Below are 27,347 nucleotides of genomic sequence, written 5' to 3'. Positions count from 1 at the left end.
CAGTGTGCGTATGTCAAAGCTCAGAGAGCCTTACAACACAGCTAACCTTAAGCTGGGCTTTAGAAGCTGGGCTTTAGAGCTTTGGGCTTTAGAATACTGGTTCATGAATCATCATAAACGTGCCGCACTCGTGTACCATGTTAATAAGAGGGGAAATTGTGTGTGTGTGTGTGTGTGTGTGTGTGTGTGTTGAGGGGCATGGAGAATGACATGGAAACCCCATGCTATATGCTCAAGTTTTCTGTAAATAAAAGTCACCTTTAGGGGCACCTGGCTGGCTCAGTTAGAACATCTCACTCTTGATCTCAAGGTCATGAGTTCAAGCCCCATATTGGGTATAGAGATTACTTAAAAAGAAAAAATAAAGTCAATTTTAAAACACCCGAAATAAGGGGCACCTGGGTGGCTGAGTCGGTTAAGCGTCTGACTTCAGCCCAGGTCATGGTCTCACGGTTCGTGAGTTCGAGCCCCACGTTGGGCTCCGTGCTGACGGCTCACAGCCTGGAGCCTGCTTCGGATTCTGTGTCTCCCTCTCTCTCTGCCCCTCCCCACTCGTGCTTTCTCTCTCTCTCTCCAAAATAAGAACATTTTAAAAAGTTTGAAAAACAACTGAAAGAAACGTTCATCCCATAACAACATCAAGGACTTAAAAGGAAAAGGTCTGGCAACAGCCTTAGGAAGCTTTCCCCGTGGTCCAGCATAAATTGGGTTTGCATTCACGAGGATGGAGTGAGCTGTAAAACGCTGAGCACGGTCTCTAGCCCCAACCTATAGCGCGGGTGTGCGATCTTTCTCACGGTCCAATGCAGCTGTTTCGTGTCCCCCTTGGCTCATTTAATACCTACGGCTGCTTCCCTACACGGGCACTGTCCCCAGACACGCCTCAGGGAGGAGGAAGCAAACCCAAAGCCAGGGGACCGCTCAGTGACAAGAGCGTGGGACAGAAGAGAGGGAGACAGAAGATTCCAAGCAGGCTCTGCACGACAGCAGCGAGCCCAACGCGGGACTCAAACTCACGAACCGTGAGATCATGACCTGAGCCAAAGTCAGATGCCCAATTAACCGAGCCACCCAGGCGCCCCTAAATTTTTTTCTTAAGTGGCAAGTTAGGTCTAGATCTTTGGCAAAGTTAAGCCCTCGTGTACCACGAGAGGGTGTACGATGTACTTGGATTAGCAATTCGATTCTGTGCTCACTTACTGAGCACATCCTGTGGCCGCAACACTGAGCTATGCAGCAGGACGCAAAGACGGGCAAGGCAGGTCCTATGAAGCTGTACTTGGTTAAGATCCTCTGTACGCATGGAACACTTTATTCAGAAAAATAAGATTAGGGTAGAGAGATCAAAGACGAAAAAAAAAGTTGCTTCCGTAAACTTCAGTAAGGCTGATGAGACAGAAGATGAACAAAATGAGATACAGGAGATACAGGACAAAAATTCAAGGTAGGAAATATGCCACATTATCATCAGCATTTTTAAAGAAATGTTTGGTCTTTGTTTAAAAAAAAGGGGGGGGAGGGCTGGCTCAGTGGGTAGAGCGGGTAACTCTTGATCTCAGGGCCAGGAATTTAAGCCCACATTGGGTGTAGAGCTTACTTAAAAACCCAAAAACCGGAAAAAAAAAAAAAAGAACAAAAACAAAAAAACCCACAAGAAAGCAAATGGCAGGCAGCATCTGGATGACACAAATACAACCCCCCAGGACTACAGGTGCTGAATTCATTAATTCATTCATCGAATCATTATGCCTCTGGAAGCAGAGGGTTAGGTTCTCGTAACACCTGCACACTGTTCTCACTTCCTGTGCGGTCCCAGCCTGTCTCCGGTGTCGTCCAACTGGGGAATCTAGTCTGGTATCAATGGTGGCACCATGAAAGAGAGGGACACAGGTCATCGGGATTCATTGAAGTGCAAAGCACGGCATCCCCTCCAGTCTTGGAAAGACGATTATGTGAGAAGGCTGATAGGTCCATGTGTCTCAGGGTACACAGACAGTGCTTCCAGGCAAGCCACCACGGTCAGGCTAACCCTGTGTCTCCCGCTCTGTACTCCCACCGGATAATCCAATCTCCAGCAAGTGTGACCGCAGTCCTCCCTCACAGACCCCATGGTTTCCCTTCCCTGGGGCCTGGTCTCCAGCCTTCCCTTGGCATGGACGTCCCTCTCCTCACTCTTCCCCTCTTCCCTTAGGAAAACCTCCCTCCAAGCCGCCAGCTTGGCTAGAAGCCTTCCTCCACCAGCCACCGGCCTTGGGGAGATTCAGGTGACCCAAGTCCTGCCATTTTGGAGGAGACTCTGACAGAATCTTTAAGGACGCCGCTACGCTGGGTTAAAAGCTTGAAGAGGATGCTGCAAGGAACCGAAGGCTTCCCCACCTTGGAAGGCGAGGGCTCCTCAGCTCACAACTGCAGAAGGAACGGTGAGGACGGCCGGCCAGCCATGTTCCTGACAAGTGACAGCCCACAGCGTCTGCAGGAAGTGGCCTCGCTTTCCTCCCATGGGAGCCTGGGAACTGCAGACAGCCAGTGCTCACACCCCCGAAGGTTTTCCTGATATTCATCAGTCCGTTCCCTTCTTTAATTCTGTCCTGCACCTCCTCAGGGTTTTTCTGAGGAATGTTAATGACAGACTTTTCTGACTAGAACTTATTTGCTAAAATACCAGGCGGGGAGAGAGGGGAGAGATCACAGGCCTTGGGACACCCTTGGGGAGAAATTCTGATGAAGCAAGGCAGGTTTCCTTTGTTACGGAAATCTGCTGTTGGTTTGGACCCTTTGAGCCAGAAACTACCACTGCCTCGCAAGCCACACTAGACAAAAGCTAACAGGCTACATTGCCAACTAAAAACTGTCTCATGGAGAACTCTGCCCCTTGGAAACGCCACAATTCTAAGTCAAGGAGAAGATTACATCCTTCAGTGCTATGTGTAAGGCAGAGAACTGACTGCTCACTACCCCCTATGGGGAGGGGGGCTTACTTTGTAATTTTATTTTAAATTTTACTTCCAGTATAGTTAACACACAGCGTTCTGTCGGTTTCAGTTCAACACTTCCATACTACACCCAGTGTTCACAACCATGAGTGCGCTCCTTAATCCCCATCATCTATTTCACCCATCCCCCACCCACCTCCCCTCTGGTAACCAACAGTTGGTTCTCTACAGGCAAGAGCTTCTTGGCTCGCCTGTCTTCTTCTCTTGGTTCCTTTGTTTCTTAAACTCCACATAGGAGTGAAATCACATGGTATTTGTCTTTCTCAGGCGTATTTTGCTTAGCCTCAGACTCCAGCTCCCTCCATGTCGTTAGCCAATGGCAGGATTTCATTCTTTGTTTACGGCTGAGTAATACTCCATCGTCTAAGAGGTAGGCTTTTTCAACTTCACCTTGTGACTTAGCCCCAGGATTCCTCAACGCGAGTGAAATGTCTTTTATACAACGCCTAAGGTCAGCTTCATGTTGCGCATGACAAAAAGTCCACAATTATTACAGCTGAACTGACATAATGTCCTAGCATTTCAGTCCAATTCTCCCCATTTGCACTTGGCCTTCAAAGCAAAACACAAAAGTGCCAAGTAACAAAAACCCTGTAATATTTCCAGCAAAGGATTTCCAAATGCTTTAGGCCCAAGGACCCACTCTGAGCTTCATGCATTTGACAAGGAGGGAAGGCAGCCTGCCCTGCAAGCTTGGGGCCCACTGGGCGTGTACTCACATTCACAAGGCCACCATGGTAATCTTGGATATGCTCCCAAAAGCACAAGGCAACTCCTTCACTTTTTCTAAGGCCACATTTCTTTAGGTCACAGACTTGAAGGCCACTGCTTTTATCCCTCTGGTCATAGAGTTGTCAAAAATGAACCCTCTAGAATCTGCCCAAACCTATGACCCATGTTCCTGAATGAGGCACAAAATACTTCCATATACGTAAGTTCAAATACATCCTCTCAAGGTCCCGTAAGGAGCAAATGACCAGAAAAGGGTATGAAGTAAGAGACACGGTCTCATCCCTTCATGCCACAAATATACACTCCTCTTCTATGGGGCAAAGGCTGGCAAGATTTTCCCCGTGAGATTTCTAGAAGCACTGATCTTAGGACAAAAGAAGGCTCACAATAAACTCCAAATGAGGGTTGTTTACATACATTTCATATAACATCATCAACAGGAGCACTCAGATATTTTCAGTGGAACCAGATGAATGCTAAGCAAGCCATAATTAACGATTTCCAGATTCTAATTAGCATCTTCGCACTTAAAATCACACCTACGTCTTGGGCCTCAGACCAGAAGGTTCACGTGTCTGTGCCTTCACTTTCTGGGTACATCTGAAATGGTACTGAGATGTTTTTCCAAAGTCTCCTACGGTCCAACTCTTGGTGAGTATTAATTAGTTTCTGCCACAGAACAGGTGATGGGAAGACTGTGAGAAGTACTTATGAAACATGAGGTTGGGTTGGCTCATTTCTTTAAATGCAAAAACCAAAGCAATTAGGGACAGTCACATCCCAGCAAGAAAAAAATAAACATCAGTAAAAGGTAATCTCTTCAATATTCTGCCTGCTGAAGACTGTTCAAGCAGGCCTAATTTCAAAAGCTATTACAATTTCAAGGAAAAACTCCATGTCACCCAAGAAAGAAAACAAATACATGTGGGAGTATGTTTTTCAAATTCAAATTTCTCTCCTCATAACAGTGCTGACATATGGCAGGTCCCCATTTTACTGAATCTAAGACACCGACGCCTACAAACCTGCATGATTATGTTACACATACCCCTGAGAAAGGAACAGCGCTCCCAATTAAACTATTGCTCGCCAGAAGTTGTAAAATGCACCCCCAGCACCCAAGTCCTTAAATTGGGAACAAACAGCCTCTCTGAACGATGAAATACGGTATTATTATCCCTGTTGTGTAAAGAGTAAAAGTAAGAGAGGTTACACAGCTCCTGGGGGTATAGACCCAAATCACGAAGTCCATATATATCGTAAAAACTGCCTATTGAGGTTATAAAGTGAAATATAGGGGCACCTGGGTGACTCAGGCAGTTAAGCGTCCGACTTCTGCTCAGGTCACCATCTCGCGGTCTGTGAGTTTGAGCCCTGCGTCAGGCTCTGTGCTGACAGCTCAGAGCCTGGAACCTGCTTCCGATTCTGTGTCTCCCCCTCTCTCTGCCCCTCCCATGCTCATGCTCTGTCTCTCAATAATAAATAAATGTTAAAAAAAAATTAAAGAGAAATAGAAAACAGCTGGCGTGGTATCTTGCTAGGTTTTAACTAGTAATTTCCTACGTTATGGCCAAAAACTACATTTTGTTTATGCTGCCATTTTCTGTGATAATCTAAAACATTTTAATATAAATTCGAGACGTGGAAAGGTGAGCTGTTTTTTTAAACCACCAGAACAGAGGCACAGATCTTCCATGTAAGACCAGTCTCCGTCGGCTGCTGTATGCCACACAAATACCAAATTCTCACCATCATGGGCTCACAGTGAGATAGCAAACTTAACAGGTTACTCGTCCTTACAAGCAGCGTCCATTTTTACCTTCCTAGAAGACAGAGAGTTCAGTATCGTGGTTCTTATGAACATCTTTCTTTAATTTTTTTAATGTTTATTTATTTTTGAGACAGAGAAAGATAGAGCATGAATGGGGGAGGGTCGGAGAGAGAGGGAGACACAGAATCGGAAGCAGGCTCCAGGCTCTGAGCTGTCAGCACAGAGCCCGACGCGGGGCTCGAACTCACGGACCGCGAGGTCATGACCTGAGCCGAAGTCAGACGCTCAACCGACTGAGCCACCCAGGCGCCCCATGAACATCTTTAAACTATAAATGAGGAACCACTAATAGTTAGTCAAGGGCAACTGGGAAACAAGGTAAAAAAGAAGATCTAGTATCAGCAAAGTTACTAGAATATAACCTAAGTCTCAAAAGAAACAGTTCAGGTCAGATTCCTTCTCTTACGCCTTATGAGAACAGCATTTAGTTTTTTAACAAGAGGGGCTGCTGACATTACTGTCTTGTGGAGGGTTTTCCTCTCTTCGGGGAGATTACGAAGAGCTGATGTTTCCCAAAGCAAAGACAATTTCTATTTTTCAACATTTGACGGCTAGTTTCCCATTTAGTCTTGGATTCAGCAATGACATACATTGAATACTAAATTTTCTTCGTTCAGACAGCTTCCTGTAACACTCATATTGTTTCTGATCAGGCTATGGCACTAAAACACTAAATTCACAGAGTCTACCCATGAAAACACACAATGACGCTCTATCAGGAATTATCAAATTAGGCATGACTACCTGGTCAGAGTCCTTAAAAAAGTCAGCACCGCTGCTTAGAATACAGACCCTTCATCATGCTTAACAAGAAAGCAAAATGAAAAACTAAACCAACCACAAAACATACACCAACCATCTCTTCCATAAGAGACAGCTGCCCAAGAATTTCAAACCAAATCCTTAAAAAAAAAAAAAAAAAATTGTGAAGGTTTCACAAGGTTTCCTTTTAAACTAGATTTCTCTAAAGCTTAATGGCATCATTCAGAAGCAGAGAAGTAGGCCCAGGAGACAAAGGGAATTTTTCTATTTAATGTTAGGTTATAATAATGTCATATATGCTCCCAACCCTCTATGATGAAAGGGCTTTACAGACAGTGCCCGGGAGGCGGTGTCCTTAAAGACACAGCCTCAGTCTAGCGCTGCTGTAAATCTTACCTTCTGCGTGTTTGGCTTGATACAGCGAACAAAGAAAGGATTAGAGCAGCTTAGCGTTGCCATTAAGGAATGCAGGGAGTCCTATTAGAAAGAAAAAAGTATATGTTGATTTAGTCTCTTATTATGTCATTCTTTAGATTTCTCAGCATCTCAGGCACTCCTCAGAAACAGGAAGAAACAATAGAAATCACAGGAATAATTTTTTTATGATTAATGGAATATTAAGTTTTAACACTGTCATTCTCATATAAGATAAAGCCAAGGTGCTACAATCTACAGTCACTGAAATTACTTCACAATATACAAAACTCATTTGTCACTTCATTGGAAGAGTATCATTGGGGGGGAAAAAAAAAACCAATATTCTGTTAACCACCAGAAAGCAACTCTGGGCTATTTCGATGTTTGGTACAGAAAATCTGGGCTGAATGCACTGTCCCACTGGAGGTTTTTTCCTCCTAATTCATTATTTCCATTAAGATGACAGTCTGTACCAATAATTCACACTTTCTCACTCTTACCCTGAAGTCACCAGGCAGATCAAGCTTCCATAATACCGCTTTATTATTATTTTTTAAATTTTTTGTTGCTATTGTGATGAATTTTTAACATTTCCCAATGCAGACAGAGCATGTAATGAACACTCATCACCAGCTTCTGCTCATGGCTAATCTTGTTTCATCCAATCCCCATCTGAGGACACCCTACGCCCAGCCCTTGTAGAAAACGGCGTTTTTAGTTCATCCCTCAAGATTTCAGTATGTGTTATCAAAGGCTAAACATTTCCAAACCTGTATGTAACCACCATAGCATCATCCGAAAAAGCCTGAACAAGAATTCCTTAATTCCAATCTTAAAAGAAGCAGGTGTCTCAGATTTCATACAAAAATCCTCAAGTGTCTCAAATTTCATAATTTTTAACTGGTCTGTTCCTTGAAATCAGAATGCAAATGAGGTTCCTGTGCTGTACTTAGGGTCTTTCAGTCTTTTAATCCACTGGGTTTCCCTCCATTTCTTTTTTCTTCTTACAATTTTGTGGAAAAAACTGGGTCGTCTACAGCACTACATTGGTTAGTTCCTTCTCGGGTTCGAAAGCTTTAGGATTTCTCACAGGTGACCAAATGGCCTGGCATGTGTGGCCCTTCATATATATATATATATATATATTCATATATATTCTGGTGCCAATTTAACTCCCTATGAGACATTCTGTCTGCTGGCCTCACCGAATCAGTCTTCCGGGAACACGACCCAACGTTCCTGGTTCAGGACTCCTGCTCAGTCTCTCTACCTGGAAGGCCTGACCGCTCTCTGCCATTTCCTTGATTCCTAGTGCAATTTAATCCCCAAATCTGGAGTTCCAAGGCAACTCCAGACAACACTGCTCTAGAAAAAGGTAATATAACAACTCCACTGGGGGATTAGAAACCTAGGTTTTAGAGTCAGACAGGTACAGTTCAAATCCTAGCTTTAGTCCTCAGAGGGCCTGAATGGTCTCCATTTCTCCAAACCTCAGTTTCCTCATCTATAAAATGGGGACAATAGTATGTACTTATAAGATGGGAGAAATGAACTCAGATCATATACGTGAAGTGATTAGTGACTGGCACATAATACATACACAATAAATGGTAACTATTTTTTTTTTTAATTTATTTGAGACAGATACCGTGTGAGTGGGGGAGGGGCAGAGGAAGGGGCGGGGGAGGGAATCCCAAGCAGGCCCCGTTGTCAGCACAGAGCCCAACATGGGGCTCAAACTCACAAACCGTGAGATCATGACCTGAGCCGAAACCAAGAGTTAGATGTTTAACTGACTGAGCCTCCCGGGTGCCCCCACATGGCAACTACTTTTATTATATCCTACCTAGGTCAAGCCTGCCCATCGTATCTCATGATCCAGCTTTGTTAGCAAGGTTGGTGCGTATCTGGCTCATTGCCAACTACGTTGTACAACAGGCCTCACACAGAACCCCACCGGATGCATCCAACTCCGAATAACTAAGTGAAAGACTCTTTGAAGGCAGACTTAATAAATGTCTATTGACTCATATGCCTCTATTTCTCTTCCTATTAGGATTTGTTACTTGGGGGTAAAACAGAACAATTAAGGTCAGAAAATGGTCAGGGGCGCCTGGGTGGCTCAGTCGGTTCAGCGTCCAACTTTGGCTCAGGTCACGACCTCGTGGTTCGTGGGTTTGAGTCCCGCGCGTCAGATTCTGTGCTGACAGCTCAGAGCCTGGAGGCTGTTTCGGATTCTGTGTCTCCCTCTCTCTCTGCCCCTCCCCCACTTGTGCTCCAGTTTCTCTCTCTCTCAAAAATAGACATTAAATTTTTTTTTTTTCAAAAATGGTCTTCACATGCTCTACCTCTAAACGTTCTAAAATGGCTACATATTTAAAATGCAAGTAGGAATGGTCCCTATTTCCCTGAATTCTGGGTATCTGGACAAGGTAACTGACATGGATCTTATTTAAATGCGTGCTTGCTCAGTCATTATTCCCACTTATGATACTGTAAACGTACCCGGGAAAAATACAAAAACCAAACATGGGAAGAAATACACTCTATGTTCATACGAGCCTCTAAATACAAATCAAGGTGACCCCAAAAGGCCAAACAGTCCTTCGACTTAGAATAGGTAGCTATTTAACAAGACAAAAAAAACCCCAAAAACAAAAAACCAAAAACCTACATGTTTTCATCTCAGAAAAAGTAGATTTTATTTCGAAAGCACTATCTGGTGACATAAAAGAAAAAATAAAATAAATGCTTTCCTGGACCTCACATATGCCAAGTCCTGTTTCCAATTCCTAAAATCACAACACCCATAAATTCGTGAAAGCCAGCAGGACAGACTAACCTTGAACTGTGAGCTCACTGTGGGCCGTCGATGTTTGCTTCCACATTTCAAGGTATCCTGGTTATTGCGGCTTGAAACGTGTTCAAACAGGTCATAGATGAAGTCGAATCTGTGTGAGCAGAGAGGAGGAGGGCCATGAGGGGCACGCACCCGGTTATCAGGGGCTGGATTACTATAATTACAATGCACTTTCCCAATGAAAGTAACACATCGAGTCCAGGAAGAGCTAAGACAACTTCCAAAGATTTCAAAACAACCATTGCCCGAGGGCTTTAGGCACTGGGGGAAAAAAAATGGTGGCCGCCTTCTGAGCCCCAGTCTTGCAGGAGACAAACGGATTGGAATGAAAGTGACCCGGGGTGGCATGCCAGCAAGGAGCGCTGTGTTTCCAGAGTGCCACCTATGCTTCTGCAGCCCTGATGTCTTTGCCCGTAGGAGGGAGATGTTTTCGCACATCTCACTGTATTTCGAAGAACCAACCAGTTCACAGAGGGAAAAGTGAGATCTGCAGTGAAACACAGTAGGGTTTCCATCCTGCCCCCACCCCTTCCAAGCTACAGGACCAGGGCAGATGCTTGACTTAGCCTCATTTTTCTCATCTGCAAAAGGAGGGTCAGTTAAGAATTTGTCCCACTGTGCTGGCGGTGGGGTGGGGAATGAAATGAGAAAATGTATACAAAAGGCTGAGCACGGTGCCCGGCACAGCGTCAACACTCATGTTAGTTTGTTGCTGTTATCGCTGAAAAGTTCTATAAAATTGCCCCTACTAATAAAAAGTAAAAGCCTTCCAATAATTTTTTTTTTGTTTATTTACTTTTGAGAGACAGACAGAGTGTGAAGAGGGGAGGGGCAGTGAGAGGGAGACCCAGAATCTGAAACGGGCTCCAGGTTCTGAGCTGTCAGCACAGAGCCCGACACGGGGCTCGAACTCACGGACCGCGAGATCATGATCGGAGCTACAGTCGGATGCTTGACCAACTGAGCCACCCGGGTGCCCCTCCGATAACTTTTTATCTTTCTTGCATGGAAGACGCTACAGGTCTGGGCAGAGGAGTGGGGATGAGTGGCTTCACTGAGACCAGGAAAGGCAGGGACGATGTCTGAGTATCCACACCTCCTGAGGTGGCACCATCAAAGGCGGCCCTGTCACCTCTCACTTTGCCCCGTCCCTTTTTTGTTTTTGTTCCAGGGTGCTATTACGTGCTCTTTGAAGTTCTCTAAGTGTGCTTTGAGCGCTTCGGAGGAAAGCTCTGTTTCCATGAAAGTGTCACAGATGTCAAAGGTCAAAGAGCACAGACCAAGCAACAGCCCAAGCCCCTCATTTTTGCAGAGACAAACCTGGACTAAGAAAGAAACTCTTTTACTCCAGTCACAAACCCAGTTTACGTTTTGACCGAGGCGACCAGCCAAATGTCACCTTGCTGACCTCCACACCTGTGATCTTTTCACAGCAAAATGCTTTTATTTAACATGAAGGTCATTTTTAAATGTATCAATTAAAATCTAATAACTAAGAAATTGCTTTGACAGCGGATAGAAAAGTACCATTGCTATGGTATTTTGAAAATACCACCGTTTTTATTAGTGTGTGTGTGTGTGTGTGTGTGTGTATATATATATATATATATATTTTTTTTTTTTTTTTAAAGTAAACTCTATCCCCAATGTGGGGCTTAAACTCACAGCCCCAAGATCAAGAGTCACATGCTCTACTCACTGAGCCAGCCAGACGTCCCTGAACATGTCCATTTTTAAAGATCTGAAAACTCATCTAAAAATAAAAACAGCTGGGGAGCCTGGGTGGCTCGGTCGGTTGAGCATCCGACTTCAGCTCAGGTCATGATCTCACAGCTCGTGAGTTCGAGCCCCGCGTCGGGCTCTGTGCTGACAGCTCAGAGCCTGGAGCCTGCTTCAGATTCTGTGTCTCCCTCTCTCTGCCCCTCCCCTGCTTATGCTCTGTCTCTCTCTGTCTCTCAAAATAAATAAACATTAAATTACAAAAAATTACAAAAAAAATAAAAGCAAAAATAGCTGCCAATGCCGTAAACAGGGAATCTTCACACAGGAGAGTTCAAACAAATCGAAATACCTTCCATTTCTAAACTCCTATCTGACCCTGTGGGTGGGCTTCCTTCACCTCAATTCAGTCTATGTGACAGTGTAGCCACATGGGCTTGACATTCCTAAAAGTATTACAGATTTTTAAGTAATTGTGCTACTTTCCTAACCTATATAATAAAAATGTTTCTGTCACAGATTCACTCTAGATCTGAAACAAGTATCGAAAGCTTTCCCTCTGGGCGATTCTCCCCCTTTCTCTCTCACACAGCCTCCTACAAGCAGCTAAGCTAACCAACTACCGATTTAAGGGCGTGAATTTATGATCTGTGCACGAATCAATGCATGTGGAAGTTTGTAATTTTAGCTGGATGGATGTTTTTTCCTGACATCCCTTCAGCTAGAGACACACGGGTCCTACGGACCAGAGGATGAAAGCAATTGAACACGGAGCTCTCGGCCTGTTGAGAAGAAAGGTCATCCTGGGCAAGGCCTTCTGTTCTTGAGCCAAGCAGAGCAAATCAAAACTAGCTGTGCATTCGTGGGCAAGGCCCTGAACCGCCCCCAAAACTACTTCCCTCATCTGCTTAACAGGACTGACAGTATCTACGTCATAGATACGCTCTTCTTACGGTACCTCATTAAATGGTGGTCAATGCGACTCATATTATTTTCTGTATCGAGGTCATTTTATTAATGAAATATTGCCCATGAAAGAACACGGTAAACCAAGCTGCTTCCATACCGATTTTTTTCTATGTTTGTAAATCTGCACCAGGAATGCTTTGCTTGCTAACGACATATGGGGTTGGAGACCGACATACCGGCTTTCTCGGAGCAAGTTGAGAAGATCATCTCTGAAGGTATCTCTGTTCTTCTCCAAGATGCCCCGGACGTCATACTGCACCTGGGTTAAAAAAAAGAAAAAAAAAGAAAAAGAAAAAGAAAAACCGTACAGTCAGTCAAAAGAATGATTTCAGGTCATAGGCATCCCCTTTAAACGCCGGACCCATGAAAGAAGTCATTTCAACATATTTATGTTGGCTTCTGAAATCAGCTATTTCTCTAGGTACCAGACGGGCAAATACCCACAAGGATCTCAAGTAAGAAGTTACCTCTCCAGCGTAGTGCTTCACTCCAAAATTGTTCACTGCAACTCTAGGCTTCACGTAAAAGTGGTTATTCTAATAAAAAAAAAAAAAAATACAAGCGCCTAATTTCACTTACTGATTTGCACAGACCTCCAGAGAGAATTGACTACCAGAGATAGTGAAAACAATCGCAAAGCCCACCACAGAGCAGAGGTTGAGGACAGAGCATGTGACGCAATTTTATCGAAACCATGGAGCTCTTACCTGGCCTCACAGCAGTGATGTTAAATTCTAAACTCATAAACTGAATGTGGGCATATTCTGACAAGGAGCCCCAAATCTATCCCTTTAACTGATTTCAATTTGGTTCCAGCAATTGGAGAAGAGCTTTGGTTTGAGAAGAAAATTACGTGTGGGGAGCAGAGGAGAGCCAACAGCACTGAAATAGCTTGTGTGTAATCTTAACCCACAGATCTCCTACTCAGACATAATTAAGAATTGGCAAGTTTTGACATACAGCGTGTTGATTGTGTAACTTCTCCAATAAGGTGCTGTCTGTGGCTTGAGGAAAATGGCTTTCTTCATTGATAAGAGCCAGGAGACCGAGTTTCTGGAAGACAGAAGAAAGGTGAATTGAATTCAAAGCTGAACGTCTACCTCAAAATATTTCCTCTCTACTCTCTCAAGTAAGTGGCTAAAGGAAAAGTCATAGAAATTTCTTGGACTAAAAAAATTCAGGGGGCGCCTGGGTGGCTCAGGCGGTTAAGAGTCAGACTTCAGTTCAGGCCATGATCTCAAATAGAGCTCAGCCCCGACAGTGGGGAGCCTACTTGGGATTCTCTCTCTCCATCTTTCTGCCTCTCCCCCACTTGTGTGTGTGCGCACACACAAGCGCTCTTTCGCTCGCTCTCTCTCTCTAAATAAAGGTAAAAAAAAAATTCAGAATGATACTATAAAGACATCCAATGAATTTAATTTCCACACACACATGGAAAAATGGAACCCACCATAATTTTGTGAACAAAACTTTTACACTGTCCAGTCTACTGGTGCTGGCGAAGCTTTCGATGCTGACTTAAAATCCAAGGGAAGCCAATTCACACACTGTTGATTCTAAAATACGTTGTTCAATGAGACAATAAGTTTGAAGCAGCCAACTATTAAAATTCAACCTTGCACATTTACATGTATGTTTCCAAATGGTCCATTGTGTTCTAAACATTCACATCTTTGATGTGCATGTTCGCACAAGCTATTCTGTTCCCATAAACATGAATCAGCCCAGCTGGACACCCTTGGCACTGGTAACAAGCCTGCAACAATGTTACCTTCTCAATCAGGTCCAGGCATTCTCCATTGTCTATCCAGTCAATATCTTCCCACACCAATCCTTCCCTGTGGAAAGATTTAAAAGGGCTAAGTTATAATAAAATAGAGTTTTAAAACTAATTTATGGCTTTTTATTTTTTTTTTACTTTTAAATGGAATTCTACGAGCTCTTACCTGCTATATTCTAGTTGTTCCAGAGAAAAAATATGCTTGTTGAAATATTCCTGAAGTTTCTCATTTGCATAGTTTATATTGAACTGCTCAAAGTGATTAACCTAAGGGGGGGAACCATTCAACACGTACCTTTAGTGCTCTTCCTATTACATACAAAGGGGAAGAAAGGGCAAAAAAGAAAAAAAAAAAATCTGCAGAGAAAAATACCAGTATTCATGTGAAGAGATTTAAGTCAATAAGTGGATAGAAAAAAATTCACGCATCCCACCCATGAGAAGCATACCTCGAAGTTTTCAAATCCAAAGATGTCAAGGATGCCAATAGATTTAAAGTCATCTTTGCCTTTGATCCTACTGTTAATCTTCTTAATCACCCACTCGAAGCAGCGTGCATAAAGTGCCATGGCCAAGGAGTCTCTGCTGTCTTCTGCCTGCAGGAGAGGGGGACACGGTCACCGCCTCCCACTGACCACGGAAGCCCAGGCAGGTGAGTCCATCCCAGACCCCTCGGGGGACACGCACACACACTGACCAGGAAGAACACCCGTGCACCCGACACCCAGAAAGACGCGGATGTCTCAAGAAAGAGTAAACTGGAGTTCACTCACTCGCTCTACATGCAGGAGTCACCGAGACTTCTTTCATTCGTATTATTTTTTTAAATCTAATTTATTGTCGAACTGGCTTCCATACAATACCCAGTGCTCATCCCAACAAATGCCCTCCTCGATGCCCATCACTAAGACTTCTTTGAAATATCAGGCTTTCAAACTCAAGTTTTTATGTTAATTGTAGGAAAGAATCTGAACCAATATGGGTAGCTGCAAGTTTTATCATGTTTAAAACATGGGGCACCTGGGTGGCTCAGTCGTTTGAGCGTCCGACTTGATTTCGGCTCAGGTCATGATCTCGCAGTTCATGGGCTCGAACTCTGCGTGGGGCTCTGTGCTGACAGCGAGGAGCCTGCTGGGGGTTCTCTCTCCCCCCTCTCTGCCCCTCCCCAACTCGCTCTCCCTCTCTCTTAAGATAAATAAACTTAAAAAATAAATCGATATTAGACGGGCTGGCACATATAACTGGCTTCAGACAGTAACAGAAGCAGAAATACATAATACTACATGATAATAACAAATAATCATGGTTAGTGTTTATTTAGTGCTTACGTATCCAGCACATTTATTACTATCCTTACAAGAATCCTACGGCTTAGGTATGACCATTACCCTTGCCTTACAGAGGAGCAAACAGACACAACGAATGCATTCTCCAAGGACAGAAAATAATATGTCAGGACTCGGACTCAGGAACCCTCCATCATGCCCGGTCGGTCCTCTGGAACACCCTGCTACGCTACCTCTAAGAAAACGAACAACTCTTGTCTATTCCCTTCGGCGTGGGTATCTTCTTTCTTTCGATCATGAACCAAACCCCTCTGAATGGTTTGCTGTAGTGCCTCGTTTGAACCAAAGCCACGATCTGAAAACCCGGGGGTATCTGTTAAGATGAGTTTTGGTGGCGAAGCGCGTGTACCTGTTGAACGGTGAGGGGCGTAAGGATCTCCTCCCCCCTGAGGAACATGGACCTCTGCGTCAGAGCATCCGTGAGCTGTGCTGAGTCCAACCCCAGTAACTCTGCAGACCTGCCCAAGGCTGGAAATGAAGGCAGACAAGGCAAAAGTGACTGACCCAAGAAGGAACGGGCCACGAGACCCCAAAGGGAGCCCCACGCAGAGACATGGGTTCAGAGCCAACTCCACACTGCGACACGTGAGGCCAGAGAGCATTCCTAAATCCCGCGGGTAGAATCTAGAGAACGCACAGTTTGTCGCTTGGTTAATCACTCCCTTGATGAGTCTTAGGCTAGTGGCCTGACGCCTGGACCAAGTGTGGTCCTGAGACCCCAGGTCCAAGACCCCGCCATAAACGTTTGCAAGGTCCTAACTCTTTTCAGTGATCCGAAGAGGTCGCTTGCTGTTTCTTTTAACTCTCATTCCATCACTGCAATACAGAGGAGTTTCCAGTGGCTACATGACATGAGGGAGCTCACCAAAGTGACTGCAGCAGGTAAGAGAACCCAGCTGTCCTCCCCGACCTCTGATATTTTCAAAATGTGCAAAAATGTAAGCCAATGGCGCTCTTCTCGCGGATTTTCTTCTGTTTGGGAAGATAGTCTTTTGAATAAAAACGCACTATTTATTTCAAGATGCAAGGGGCTTCTGATGGTGATTGCACAATTAATTTTCAAAAACATCTCAGTTTTTATTTCTAACGCGATAACATGAACAGACATGACCCACATAAAGGAAAAAGCCCTGGCGAGTCCTCTATGGTTTGAAGATGATTGAGACGCTCTGGGACCAAACGCGTGAGAACTGCTGACCTACAGCTCTGGCCTCATCTGAGGCCACTTCAAACTTTAACTCATCTGCCCCCCTCCCCCAGCCCTTGTGCCCTCACACGTGGCTTCCATCAGGAAAGTCTCAAGAGTAAACACATCAACTACTTCTGGAAAGTGACTACTGACGTTGCGATGTGCATATTCGCTCGTTTAATCTTGACAACACGGCCGCACTTTATAGACCAGAAGTCAGTGGTGTTGAGGGGACACGTTATAACCCAAGGAACCGGCCTACGGCAGAGCTGGACCCTGAGCCAAGCGGTCACGCTTGAAAACAGGGTTCACCATTACACTGCGTCACCACTCGAGAACTACGAAAAACTACAGCGACACTACGCCCCTGACCCGTAACATTTATCCTGGTTGCTCCCATTTCTTTACCGGGTCCATTTTCCTCTTTTCTTGGTAAGAATGAGAACACAGCCACCACGCCACCCAGCAATCCCTTCTTAGATGCTTGGACCCTTTCTCGGCTGATCATTCGCATCAAATACAAAGTTCTCTCTCCCGGGCTCAGAAAGCCCTTTCTGCAAAAGGGCGGATAGTAAATACTTTAGGTCCAAGTTCCCTAGGAGGAAAAAGCCAAGGAAGGGAGGAAGGGAGGAAGGCAGGGGTCATCTTACCCGTTTTGAAGGACACCTGGGCCCCACCAGCCGTGATAAATTCTATGTTCCCAAGATGTAATACACCAGCAAGCAACCTCAAAATTTCCCGAACTTCTTCCTTGCTGAACTGCATGACTTCCATTGCCGTCTGAAAGACAGTAACTGTGTTCAATTTTTTTGCGGGTGTTTTCCCCACGCTAAAGAAAATGAAAACCTCCCCGCTCAATAAAAGTGTCAGGTATTGTTCTACAGGCAAGAAACCAGGAGACAGACTCACGGGCCCTCAATTTCAAGGGATAAAGACCCTGCAGAGCCACACAGAAAATAACGTGATGTTAGGGAAGAACTGCAGGGGCACCTGGGGTGGCTCAGTGGGTTGAGCGCCCGGCTCTTGATTTCGGCTCAGGACACGATCTCACAGTGCGAGTGACGTGGCCCCACGTCAGGCTCTGCAACGGCCACGCAGAGCCTGCCTGGGACTCTCCCTCTCTTTTCTCTCTCTCTCTCTCTCTCTCTCTCTCTGCCCCTCCCCTGCTCACGCTTTCTAACTAAATATTTAAATGTTAAACAAACATTGAAATTTAAAAAAATTAAGAAAAAAAACTGTAGAATGTGGAGCGCTCACCCCACCAATGGGAAAAAATGAGATACTATACGTAGAGGCTTCCCAGTTATGTCACAGCAGAATCACCTCAGAGAGTCACAGTAATGACGGTGATAAGGAAATGCTTTTTCTGTAGATACTGAAGCATAACGGAACATTTATTTTCTTCCACATGAACTGGTGGGGTGAGGGTGAGACTTCATGGGGTTGCTCCGGCGTAAACTCTGGAGCCTTCCCTTGACGGTTAAATGCAGCAGGGACCCAAATCGGGGGAATAACATTCTTTCTTAGGAACTCTGTAGACAGGAGAGTCTCTGCTCCTTTTATAATAGATCCTCATGGAACAGATGAATGGAGAAAAACACACCAGCGACTACAGGAGACGAGGTCTGTCCCCAAATACAAGTATCCTGACAGCGGAAGCCAGGCATCTTCTGAATCCCACCCAAGATGTGCTCATTTTCTAGTGTGATGTAGAAGCCACATGCTTGTCAAGAAGAAACCATCCCTCGCCCCCAACTGAGGACAGGACTGTTGGCCACACTGACGAAAACAACCCACCAGGGGTTACGTCAGACCCACAACGTAATAACTACGACAACGACAATCACTTTGGGAGACCAGGAAGGAAACCACGCGCCGTTTTGAAGCAACAGAAATTAGACAAGGAAACAACCAGAGATTTAAAAATGTGAGAAGTGTAACTTCTTTTTTAAGGAGAAGACAATAAAGGGAAAACAAAGGGCAACAACAATAGGCAGGAAAATTTAAAAATTATAAGGGAAGGAGCCATCACTTAAGCTGTAATAAAAGACACATGAGCAAAACAACGCAACAGGCATTTCTTATTGGAGCAAATGCAGGATAATAACTTCTATTAAATTAGCCAAAAACTGGGGCGCCTGGGTGGCGCAGTCGGTTAAGCGTCCGACTTCAGCCAGGTCACGATCTCGCGGTCTGTGAGTTCGAGCCCCGCGTCAGGCTCTGGGCTGATGGCTCAGAGCCTGGAGCCTGTTTCCGATTCTGTGTCTCCTTCTCTCTCTGCCCCTCCCCCGTTCATGCTCTGTCTCTCTCTGTCCCAAAAATAAATAAACGTTAAAAAAAAAATTTTTTTAAATAATAAAAAAAAAAAAAAAAATTAGCCAAAAACTTGTGGATGTTAAACCTAAAACTGGTGAAACTGGGACATTTATGCACTGATCACCAGTACACAAGTTAATATAATCTTTTGGGAAAACGAGACTCTATGGTAGCACTGTGTTGGCCACAAATGTGCATAACTGTCGAGTGTTCAGAGAGGTTAAGTAACTCTCACAGGGCTACCCAGCCAAGATTCAAAACCGGGCCTCACGAACACAGAGTCCACGAACTTATTATCCAGCCAGATGCTATTACTTTCTAACGACATAAAAAGAAAACGCAATCTCCTGCATTATCTTCCATAACTTCAATGCTGGAAATTTACTACAAAGAAAATCTCAATAGAAAAGAAGTTCTGTAAAATAACCCCCACGGTGTAATCTTAACACGTTAAGAGAAACTATTTACTCAGGGGTGAGAAGACTCATTTCATGGGTGCAAACAGAAATTGACACAAAGAATAAAAACGATTAGTCAAGTGCTTATCAATTGAAAAGAAACATATGGAAAATTATTCAAATTCACTTATCCTAAAAGTTAAAGGAATGACAGTTAAGGAATACAAATAATTTCTTATTCTCAAGCCTCTTGAAAAGGTGGTAAGAACCAAACTAAACAGCAAAATAATTATAAAGCACCTCCACTGTGCTAAAGTTAGTATTTTCCATCTCCATGGTTAAAGTTATCCTCCTATATTAATAAGACCTATTCAACACTAACTTATAAAAATTCTTAGATCATAGAACGATACGGAAATGTAAGTCTTCACTGTTTAAATCAACTACTTGGAGTCTATATAACACTAAGAGGAAGTAAGACTTTAAAAATACTAAGTTTGCAGTAGCACAAAATGTCAAGCTATCAAATGAAAAATATCGAGAGATGCCCCACGAAAAAATTCTCGAAGTTCCTAAAATACATACAGAAGTTATACATGGAGACATGAAAGCAAATGAATCAAATGTGCTTACGGTATTAATAAATTTGACTACTTGCAATCTAACCCTAAGTGAGTCAGGGGCATGATGATAAGGAATAATTATATTAATCATACTATGGGGTAATTTAATGGGTGCAACCAATTACCAGTAATGTGGACATGCATGCTAAAATTACTGGCAAGACCCTTTACTTGTGTCCTATTGTCTTGTTTAAAATCTTTTTAGTCACAATCTCCACCCCTTTGGCAAGAGGAGACACTTTTTAAAAAAATTTTTTTAATGTTTATTTTTGAGAGAGAGTGAGAGAGAGAGAGAGAGAGAGAGAGTGTGTGAGAGAGAGAGAGAGAGAGAGAGAGAGAGAGAGAGAGAGAGAGGAAGGGGCACAAAGAGACGGAGACACAGAGTCCAAAGCAGGCTGCAGGCTCTAAGCTGTCAGCCTGACGCGGGCCTCGAACCCACAAATTGCAACACCGTGACCTGAGCCAATTCGGTCAGACGCTCCATCGATTGAGCCACCCAGGCGCCCCAAGAGTAGCCGCTTTAAAGCTTATTATAATGATCTTATTTTCTCAGCAGTAGGGCTCAAGCCTCAAAAAACCATGCTGGGAAATTCTCAGGAGAGTTCAGAAGCACCAAACAGCAATTTAGTTACGAAACTGGCAAAAAATTACACAGAATATTTTCAGTAACGTCCTTATTAGGCACATAGAAAACCAGGTGTTTGGGAAACTGGGGGTTGGGGGTGGGGGGGGACGACAAATATGCGATCTGGTCCCAACCACGAAGAGACAAAGGAAGCCAGGCTCATCACCCTGGAAATGAATAGAAAAGAGGGGCAAATTTCAGACGCCAAAAGGTATATCCGCTCCGGGTCTCAGGCAGTTGGCTGTGAGGTGCGGAGACGCCATTCCGGAAGGCAAAGGGGCCACAGATGAATCTTGAACAAATGGTGCCACTGGAATGGTGGAAGTGGAGGCTGTTGTGGCCACGGTAAGTTCCAGATAAGCAATCTGATAATAATTGATCACGGGGAGCCTGACTGGCTCAGTCAGTAGAGCATGTGACTCTTGATCTTGGGGTTGTGAGTTCAAGCCCCACGTCGGATGCAGAGATGACTTAAAAATGAAATCTTAAAAAAATCATAACTTATCATGTAACGCTCTATGAGGCAATATTATGTTATTTTATAATATAAATTTGCTTATGCTCCCAAGTTCTCTACCACCGAAAGAGACTGAAGTTTTCGCGTTTGGCAAAATTGAGGTATAAAGTCCGCCTTAATAAAATTGGACTCGTGTGGAATGAATTTATGTATACACATACATGGGCTGAAAACAACTAAAAACCCATGGATATAGCCAGTAAGGCTGGGTCCAGTCCTGGTCCGCAGCCAAGCGCTCTAAAAATATTCAACATTTGTGGCATAAGAGAATCTGAAAAGATTATCACCCAAAGACTCCTGTTATTTCTCACACATTTCATCCGCCCCCATTCTGGTGGGCCAAATGCAGGCAATACAATAAATTAGTTGCTCTCATTGACTTGAAATAGCTTGCATCTAAGCAATTTCTACGGCAACTTGAAAGGCTGCATAAACAAATGGTTATGAAACACAGAGTCTGCCCCAGGGGGGGAAAAAAACAAACAGGTCCCCTATAGCTCCCATGATACTTTACAGGCACTCATTTATATTCATGCCAAGTGGTGGCAATGATAAACTCTAAAAATACATAAAGCAAATTCTCAGTAAAATAAAGAAAATTCTTAAAAGGTCCTATTGCCAGAGTATACGGACATTAAAGTTGATGGATCATTTTTTTTTTTAGTAGCTAAGAATGAACACCAGAAATGACATTTTCATACAGAATTCACAGAAACAACTTCTCTCCATGAACATTTCAACATATCATGCAAACAAATGTCCTTCAGGCTTAATGGAATGTGGTTCCTTTCCTTCCTTTGGTCCAAAAACCTCTGGGAAAAAAGCTTCATGAAATTGAAATATGAAGATACCAATTTATTTTTTTATTTAAAAAAAATTTGTTTGAGAGAGAGAGAGAGAGAGAGAGCATGCATGCCTGGGGGAGTTTTTAACCATTCCTGTGTCACTCCTGGTTACAGAGTGCTGCCTAAGGCAGAATAGTGGGCTGGCTGGCATTGATAGGATACTTACGATTATATTCCCATATTACAGAAATGACGATTCTAGGAATATAATCATAACCAGGTAATCATAAAAGGCAGCCTATTTACTGTAAATATATAACACAGAATGATAAAATAAAACTGTAGAATTCTGCCTCACGAGAGAACATCTTTTGTATATTTTTGTCTCAGCCTTCTTTCTGCACACGTAATTACTATATGAATTATCACATATCAAATTATACATAAAATGTTTTTTAAATAAAAGGATTATCTAGTGTTGCGGCTTATCTTTCTCAGGTTTAAAATAAATTTTCCATGTAATTGAATATACTTGAACGTGTTTTGCTTGCTGTAATGGATCTTATTTTACCAATATAACAAATTATTTAAGCCATTCCCCAATTTGTGATTCTTGCAGGTTTAGCTATAGAAAAGAGAATTTTTCCTCCTTTCTGAAAAGGTGCACATTGTTTTTCTTTTCTGACTGCATTGCTTAGAACTTCCAGAAGGTTAAATAATAGTAAAAATTATATGTTCCTGATTTTACTTACTAGCAGCTAAGTTTTCATTTACATTTCTGGTAGGTTGACACTAAAAAGCAATCACAACGTAAATATATAAAATTGAATACTTGTAAATACGTAAATGGAACACTTGTAAGCTTGTTGTGTACCTCTCTGTCAATTTCACGCACAAATTTTTCTTCCTTTCTAGATGATCTTTCCATCGTAAGATCAGATTTTAAAGGCCAAAACCTACTCTTTCAAATAAAGAATAGGAGCCAGCAATCACGGAAGGCAGGGCAAGCCTCAGAAGTTTACCAGTAGTTAACAAAAAGAACAAACGATTCTCAATCAGAAAGCCCCCAGAGGAAAGCAGAGGAAAGCCATGGGAGTAACTTCTCAGGGGCACTTCCAGAACAAGGGGAGGACTGATGCCCAGTGCACCCTAGTGGCCAGCGAGCTAATCAGTACAAGACCTGCCATTCTTGGATGATTATCTGTCTTCTGCCACAACGTCCTTTTATCACAAAGCATGGTTCTCCAGCTTCAAGAAAGAAGAAGAAAACAGGAAAAAAAAAAAAATCCCAAGAGAAGTCTTTCCTCACCAAAAATAAGAATGAGTTTTTATATTTATTCGAACACACAGTAAAGACAATAATAAACTGAAACGGGATGAAGTCTGAGTAGTGACAAATCCAGGGGCCAGATGAAACTAGGAAAGAAAATTTAAAATACTTAAAACACATTTTGGAAAATCCAATTCACAGGGCCAAATCCCCTGCTGTCCAGCCTACGCAGCAAAAAGGCATTCTCAGCAGGGGGCTTTTTTTGTAAACAGGTTCAAGAGAGGAGACTGGGCAAAAGAAGTCCAAGCCCCCCGCCCCCCGCATTATAAATGACAGATAAAAGACCCACAGAGGGAAGATGATCCTGATAGTAGAGCCAATCCTGTTTTTAATTTCATTTTCAACTTAAGACGTGAAAAAATGATGTTACGATATACATTCACTTAAAAAAAATACCCTGGTTTCATTCCGCAAGGCATTTTTATGATGAATCTAGAAGAGTAAATGGGGACAGTGAAGAGAGAAGCGTTGACAGCTGTAAAGATAAGAACCTGACAGACAAAAGCAGGTACCACCAACCTGCCTTGTGGTTTAGAGTCTTTGGAGTTAAACTTTCCACACCAGCTCTATTAGGTACCGTGTGTGGTTAGGCTGGTCACCAACCTCCCCGGGTCGCAGGGTGCAGACAGCCGGGATTCCTACCCTCAGGGTTCAGAGCAATGAGAGAGATGGCCTGCGGAAGTCCCTACGGTAAGTGCCCCACGTCAGCTGCACTGACAATGGTGAATCCACCCTCGATCCGCTGTCTCCAGCTACTACAGCAGTGACTCTGGCATTTCTGGAAGAACCACATTAGCAAAACCGACCGGCCACTCTCAATCAGGTGGGGCTGTTAATAAAGCTCCACAACCAGGCTTCCTGAATGTTGTCACCGTATAACAAGTCCTTGTGATATCAGAAAACTACAAGACGCTCACTTATCCACACCTCAGAGTTGTAAGGTGACTATTCTTGCAGAGAAACAAACAAGATCCTAACAGTTACTTGGCCTAATGGTTGACAGATTTGTTTTTAGCCATGGAAATGGTTATTACAAAAATACACACACACATATAATATATACATATTTAATATGATATATTATATATATATTTGTAAGCTCAAAAAAGAAAGCTTGGCATGATCCAATGTCAAGCCTATGATTTTTTTATTTTTAGTGGACTGTTCCAAGTCAACCTCCCATCTGTCCTGAATGTCACAGATATTCATCCAAGTTCTCAAGAAAGAGGATTCTCTTCCAGTCTGGAACAGTCTTTATCATAAGTGGGAACAAGAAGCAAGCACCTGTTCTCGCACAGCAGTGCAAATGTAATTACTTCATTAACAAAATATTGTTTGAAACAGAAAATGAAACGTGTCACTTATTTTTCTAGGGGGTTGTGGCTGTTAAGAAGGCAAAAGAACAACGTAACTTACAATCACTTCCCTAAAGGATTCCTGGTCACTGATTGTCTTGTCTTCTACACATCCAGACTGACTCAAGTAGTGGTAGTTTTCTGGCACAGATAAATAAAATTCTTCTGCAAAAAGACAACGAAAAATGGAGTATCAGTACTTGACTGGCCAGGATAAGACAGAGTCCAAGACAGTTTTCACTTTGTAACTTCAAAAGATAAAATACATAAATAATTCCATGCTAACAGCCCCCTATTAAAATACAGAGTTCTGAATCATCATCTAGAGAAAATAAAAATAATTTCATTAAATTAGATGGCATGATAGAAAATGTTATTTAAAAAATAAATGATGAGGACCCTGTCTTGGCTGTTCTCTCTTAAAAACCAAATGTTTAGAAATTAGCTTTATTTGGGTGTGGTTTAAGAGTAAACCAGTTACGAGGCGTTATATAGTTTCTCATCAATATTGTACAAGTCGGAAAAGTCTCAAGATTCCAAAAACAAACAAGACATTTACGACTTCCCTTTTGATGATTTCCCCCCTACATTATTTGGCTCTAAAATGGACTCAGCATCTTTTGGCCTGTCTCTCCTACGTTTTGTTTCAATCGATGGAACACCAACAAAGCCCAAAGAGAGTTTTTGCATTTACCGATGGTTTTTCAAGGGAAGATAAGTTGCTAGTCTGTGTTTCCCCGCCGGTCTCCCACCACTCACCTCTCTGTTCATGTTCTAGCCCTGCCAGCAGTGCATAGAATATGTGATAATTCCTTTCCCCGGGGTTTTGCCTTACTACTCGGTTCTGTGGAGAGAAATCAGATTTCGACTCAGAGAGGTTTCCTCTGTTTAGTGAGCACAAACCAGTAATTTCCAAAGATCATTACTACAGAAGAAAATGTGAATTAAACGTCTACTTACTTTTTCTAATAAATCTTCATGGGAAAAGCAATGGCAAGTCAAGGAACAAAACAAGGAGATCACATGCTCAATTACCCTTCAATTTTCTAGCCTTTGTGACCCAAATAATGACAAATCCCTGCTCTTTGGGCACCTAGGTGGCTCAGCCGGTCAAGCGGCCGACTTCAGCTCAGGTTATGGTCTCGAGGTTTGTCAGTTCGAGCCCCGAGTTGGGCTCTGTCTGTGCTGACAGCTTAGAGCCTGGAGCCTGCTTCAGATTCTGGGTCTCCCTCTCTCTCTGTCCCTCCCCCACTTGCACTCTGTCTCTCCCTCTCCCTCTCTCTGTCTCTCAAAAATAAACAAACATTAAAAAAATAAAATAAAATAAAAACAAATCCCTGCTCTTTGACACAGAGACTTCCGGTGCCAAGAGACAAGCCAACGAAGCATAGGCTATTTCACCTAAATCCAATTCAAACAGGACACATGACCTCCTCGGAGGTGCCACACTGTTTGACAGAATTCATTCCAAACAAAAAAACCTGACGCTTGATGAGGATTCCAATTTTCCTGATTACAGACAGTATCGAAGTTTCCGAAAGAAAGATGGTTCTCCTAGAATAATTAATAGGTCCGACAGAGTAATATTACAGCAAAACCTGGAATGTGTCACATTCTTTAACTGCCCTCGTGGTAACCAAGAACAGTTCGTCCTTTTACAGAGTCAAATACGCAAAACAAGAACCACAAGAAACAGGATACAATCTACGATTCTCCCGCCCTGAATATTCCCCTTCTGGCAGATGTTCAGCTGAACAAACTTCCCAAAGCGACTGGAGTTGTTGTTGTACACGGTCTTCGCGTTGCCGAAAGCTTCCATGATGGGGCTGTGATAGAAGTGAGGACAGCTTCGTTATCAAATAAACAAGTCACGAGATGTCAATTTCGGCACACCGGCTCTATGTCGGTAATATCGCAATACCCGCGCACGGTGACAGCCGGTGAGGACACGTACCGCGGGGATCATCTCATCACGCGCAGAAAACCTAATCACTATGATACACGCAACTAACGGGACATGGTACGTCATTACACTCCGTAAAAAAAATTTAAAAAGAAGACTCGAGGACCGCAGCAAGTGTTAATTAGGGTAGATCTAAAAACCGCAAGAGCATTCCTCACCAATTGTCTAAATATTCAACTGCGGGGCAAATCTGAAAGCAACGGGACCCACAGTGACTAGGTTTATTTACAGAAGAGCCAGCTTTCCAAAGCCCCTGCTGAAACGGGTTTATGAGCCTCATCATTTTGAACGAGAGATCTTACAGCTCGTGCAGGCGCAGGATACTGGAGCTCAGGGAGTCACTATGGTCCGATCTCGCACAAATTAACTTGGGCTTATGTACATAAGCCAGGGATCGCACAGGAGAAGACCCCCACTTAAATTTCGGCAACTGAAAAAGTCCCAGTCCCGGGCATTTCACCCATCTGTTGTCTGTCCTGGAGCAACTCATTTATCAGTAACTTCTTTGCGTCTTCTCCACCTGTCAAATGGGGTCAGACCAGTCAGGAGGTGGAAAACTTTCTGTCAAGAACCAGGTAATAGATCTTTTAGGGGCCTGTGGTCTCTGTTGCACGCACTCAGTTCTGCCACTGCAGCTTGAAAGCAGTTATCAGCAATAGAGAAACAAATGAGCGTGTCTGTGTTCCAATAAAACTTTATTTACAAAACAGGCTGCAGGAAGATGAAAATGTTCTGAAGATGGATGGTGGTGATGGTTGCACAACATGAATGCACTTAACACCACTAAGCTGCACGCTGAAAAAAAATGTTTAAAGTTATAAACGTTATGTATATTTT

General features: G+C 43.3%; 1 protein-coding gene across 1 annotated transcript in view; it reads right to left on the bottom strand.

Moving 5' to 3' along the window:
* Nucleotides 1-27,347, bottom strand: part of MYO10 (myosin X) — a 227,601-nt gene that overhangs the window by 69,525 nt on the left and 130,729 nt on the right. Inside the window, exons 6-19 of the mRNA XM_047093899.1 lie at nucleotides 26,249-26,373; nucleotides 25,508-25,521; nucleotides 25,307-25,391; nucleotides 24,609-24,712; nucleotides 17,249-17,378; nucleotides 15,759-15,877; nucleotides 14,513-14,659; nucleotides 14,230-14,330; nucleotides 14,055-14,121; nucleotides 13,244-13,336; nucleotides 12,751-12,819; nucleotides 12,460-12,542; nucleotides 9,578-9,686; nucleotides 6,715-6,795 (exon numbers count right to left, since the gene is read on the bottom strand). Coding sequence (XP_046949855.1) covers nucleotides 6,715-6,795; nucleotides 9,578-9,686; nucleotides 12,460-12,542; nucleotides 12,751-12,819; nucleotides 13,244-13,336; nucleotides 14,055-14,121; nucleotides 14,230-14,330; nucleotides 14,513-14,659; nucleotides 15,759-15,877; nucleotides 17,249-17,378; nucleotides 24,609-24,712; nucleotides 25,307-25,391; nucleotides 25,508-25,521; nucleotides 26,249-26,373 — 1,327 coding nt within the window. The remainder of the gene's footprint in view (nucleotides 1-6,714; nucleotides 6,796-9,577; nucleotides 9,687-12,459; nucleotides 12,543-12,750; nucleotides 12,820-13,243; nucleotides 13,337-14,054; nucleotides 14,122-14,229; nucleotides 14,331-14,512; nucleotides 14,660-15,758; nucleotides 15,878-17,248; nucleotides 17,379-24,608; nucleotides 24,713-25,306; nucleotides 25,392-25,507; nucleotides 25,522-26,248; nucleotides 26,374-27,347) is intronic.

Source organism: Lynx rufus, unplaced genomic scaffold (assembly GCF_022079265.1).
Source record: "Lynx rufus isolate CCGP_SWC_20201006 ecotype Redwood Valley unplaced genomic scaffold, mLynRuf1.p SCAF_1, whole genome shotgun sequence".
In the NCBI taxonomy this organism is placed as follows: domain Eukaryota; kingdom Metazoa; phylum Chordata; class Mammalia; order Carnivora; family Felidae; genus Lynx; species Lynx rufus.
The sequence above is the reverse complement of the archived record's forward strand: the minus strand, read 5'-3'. Positions and strand labels throughout refer to the sequence as shown.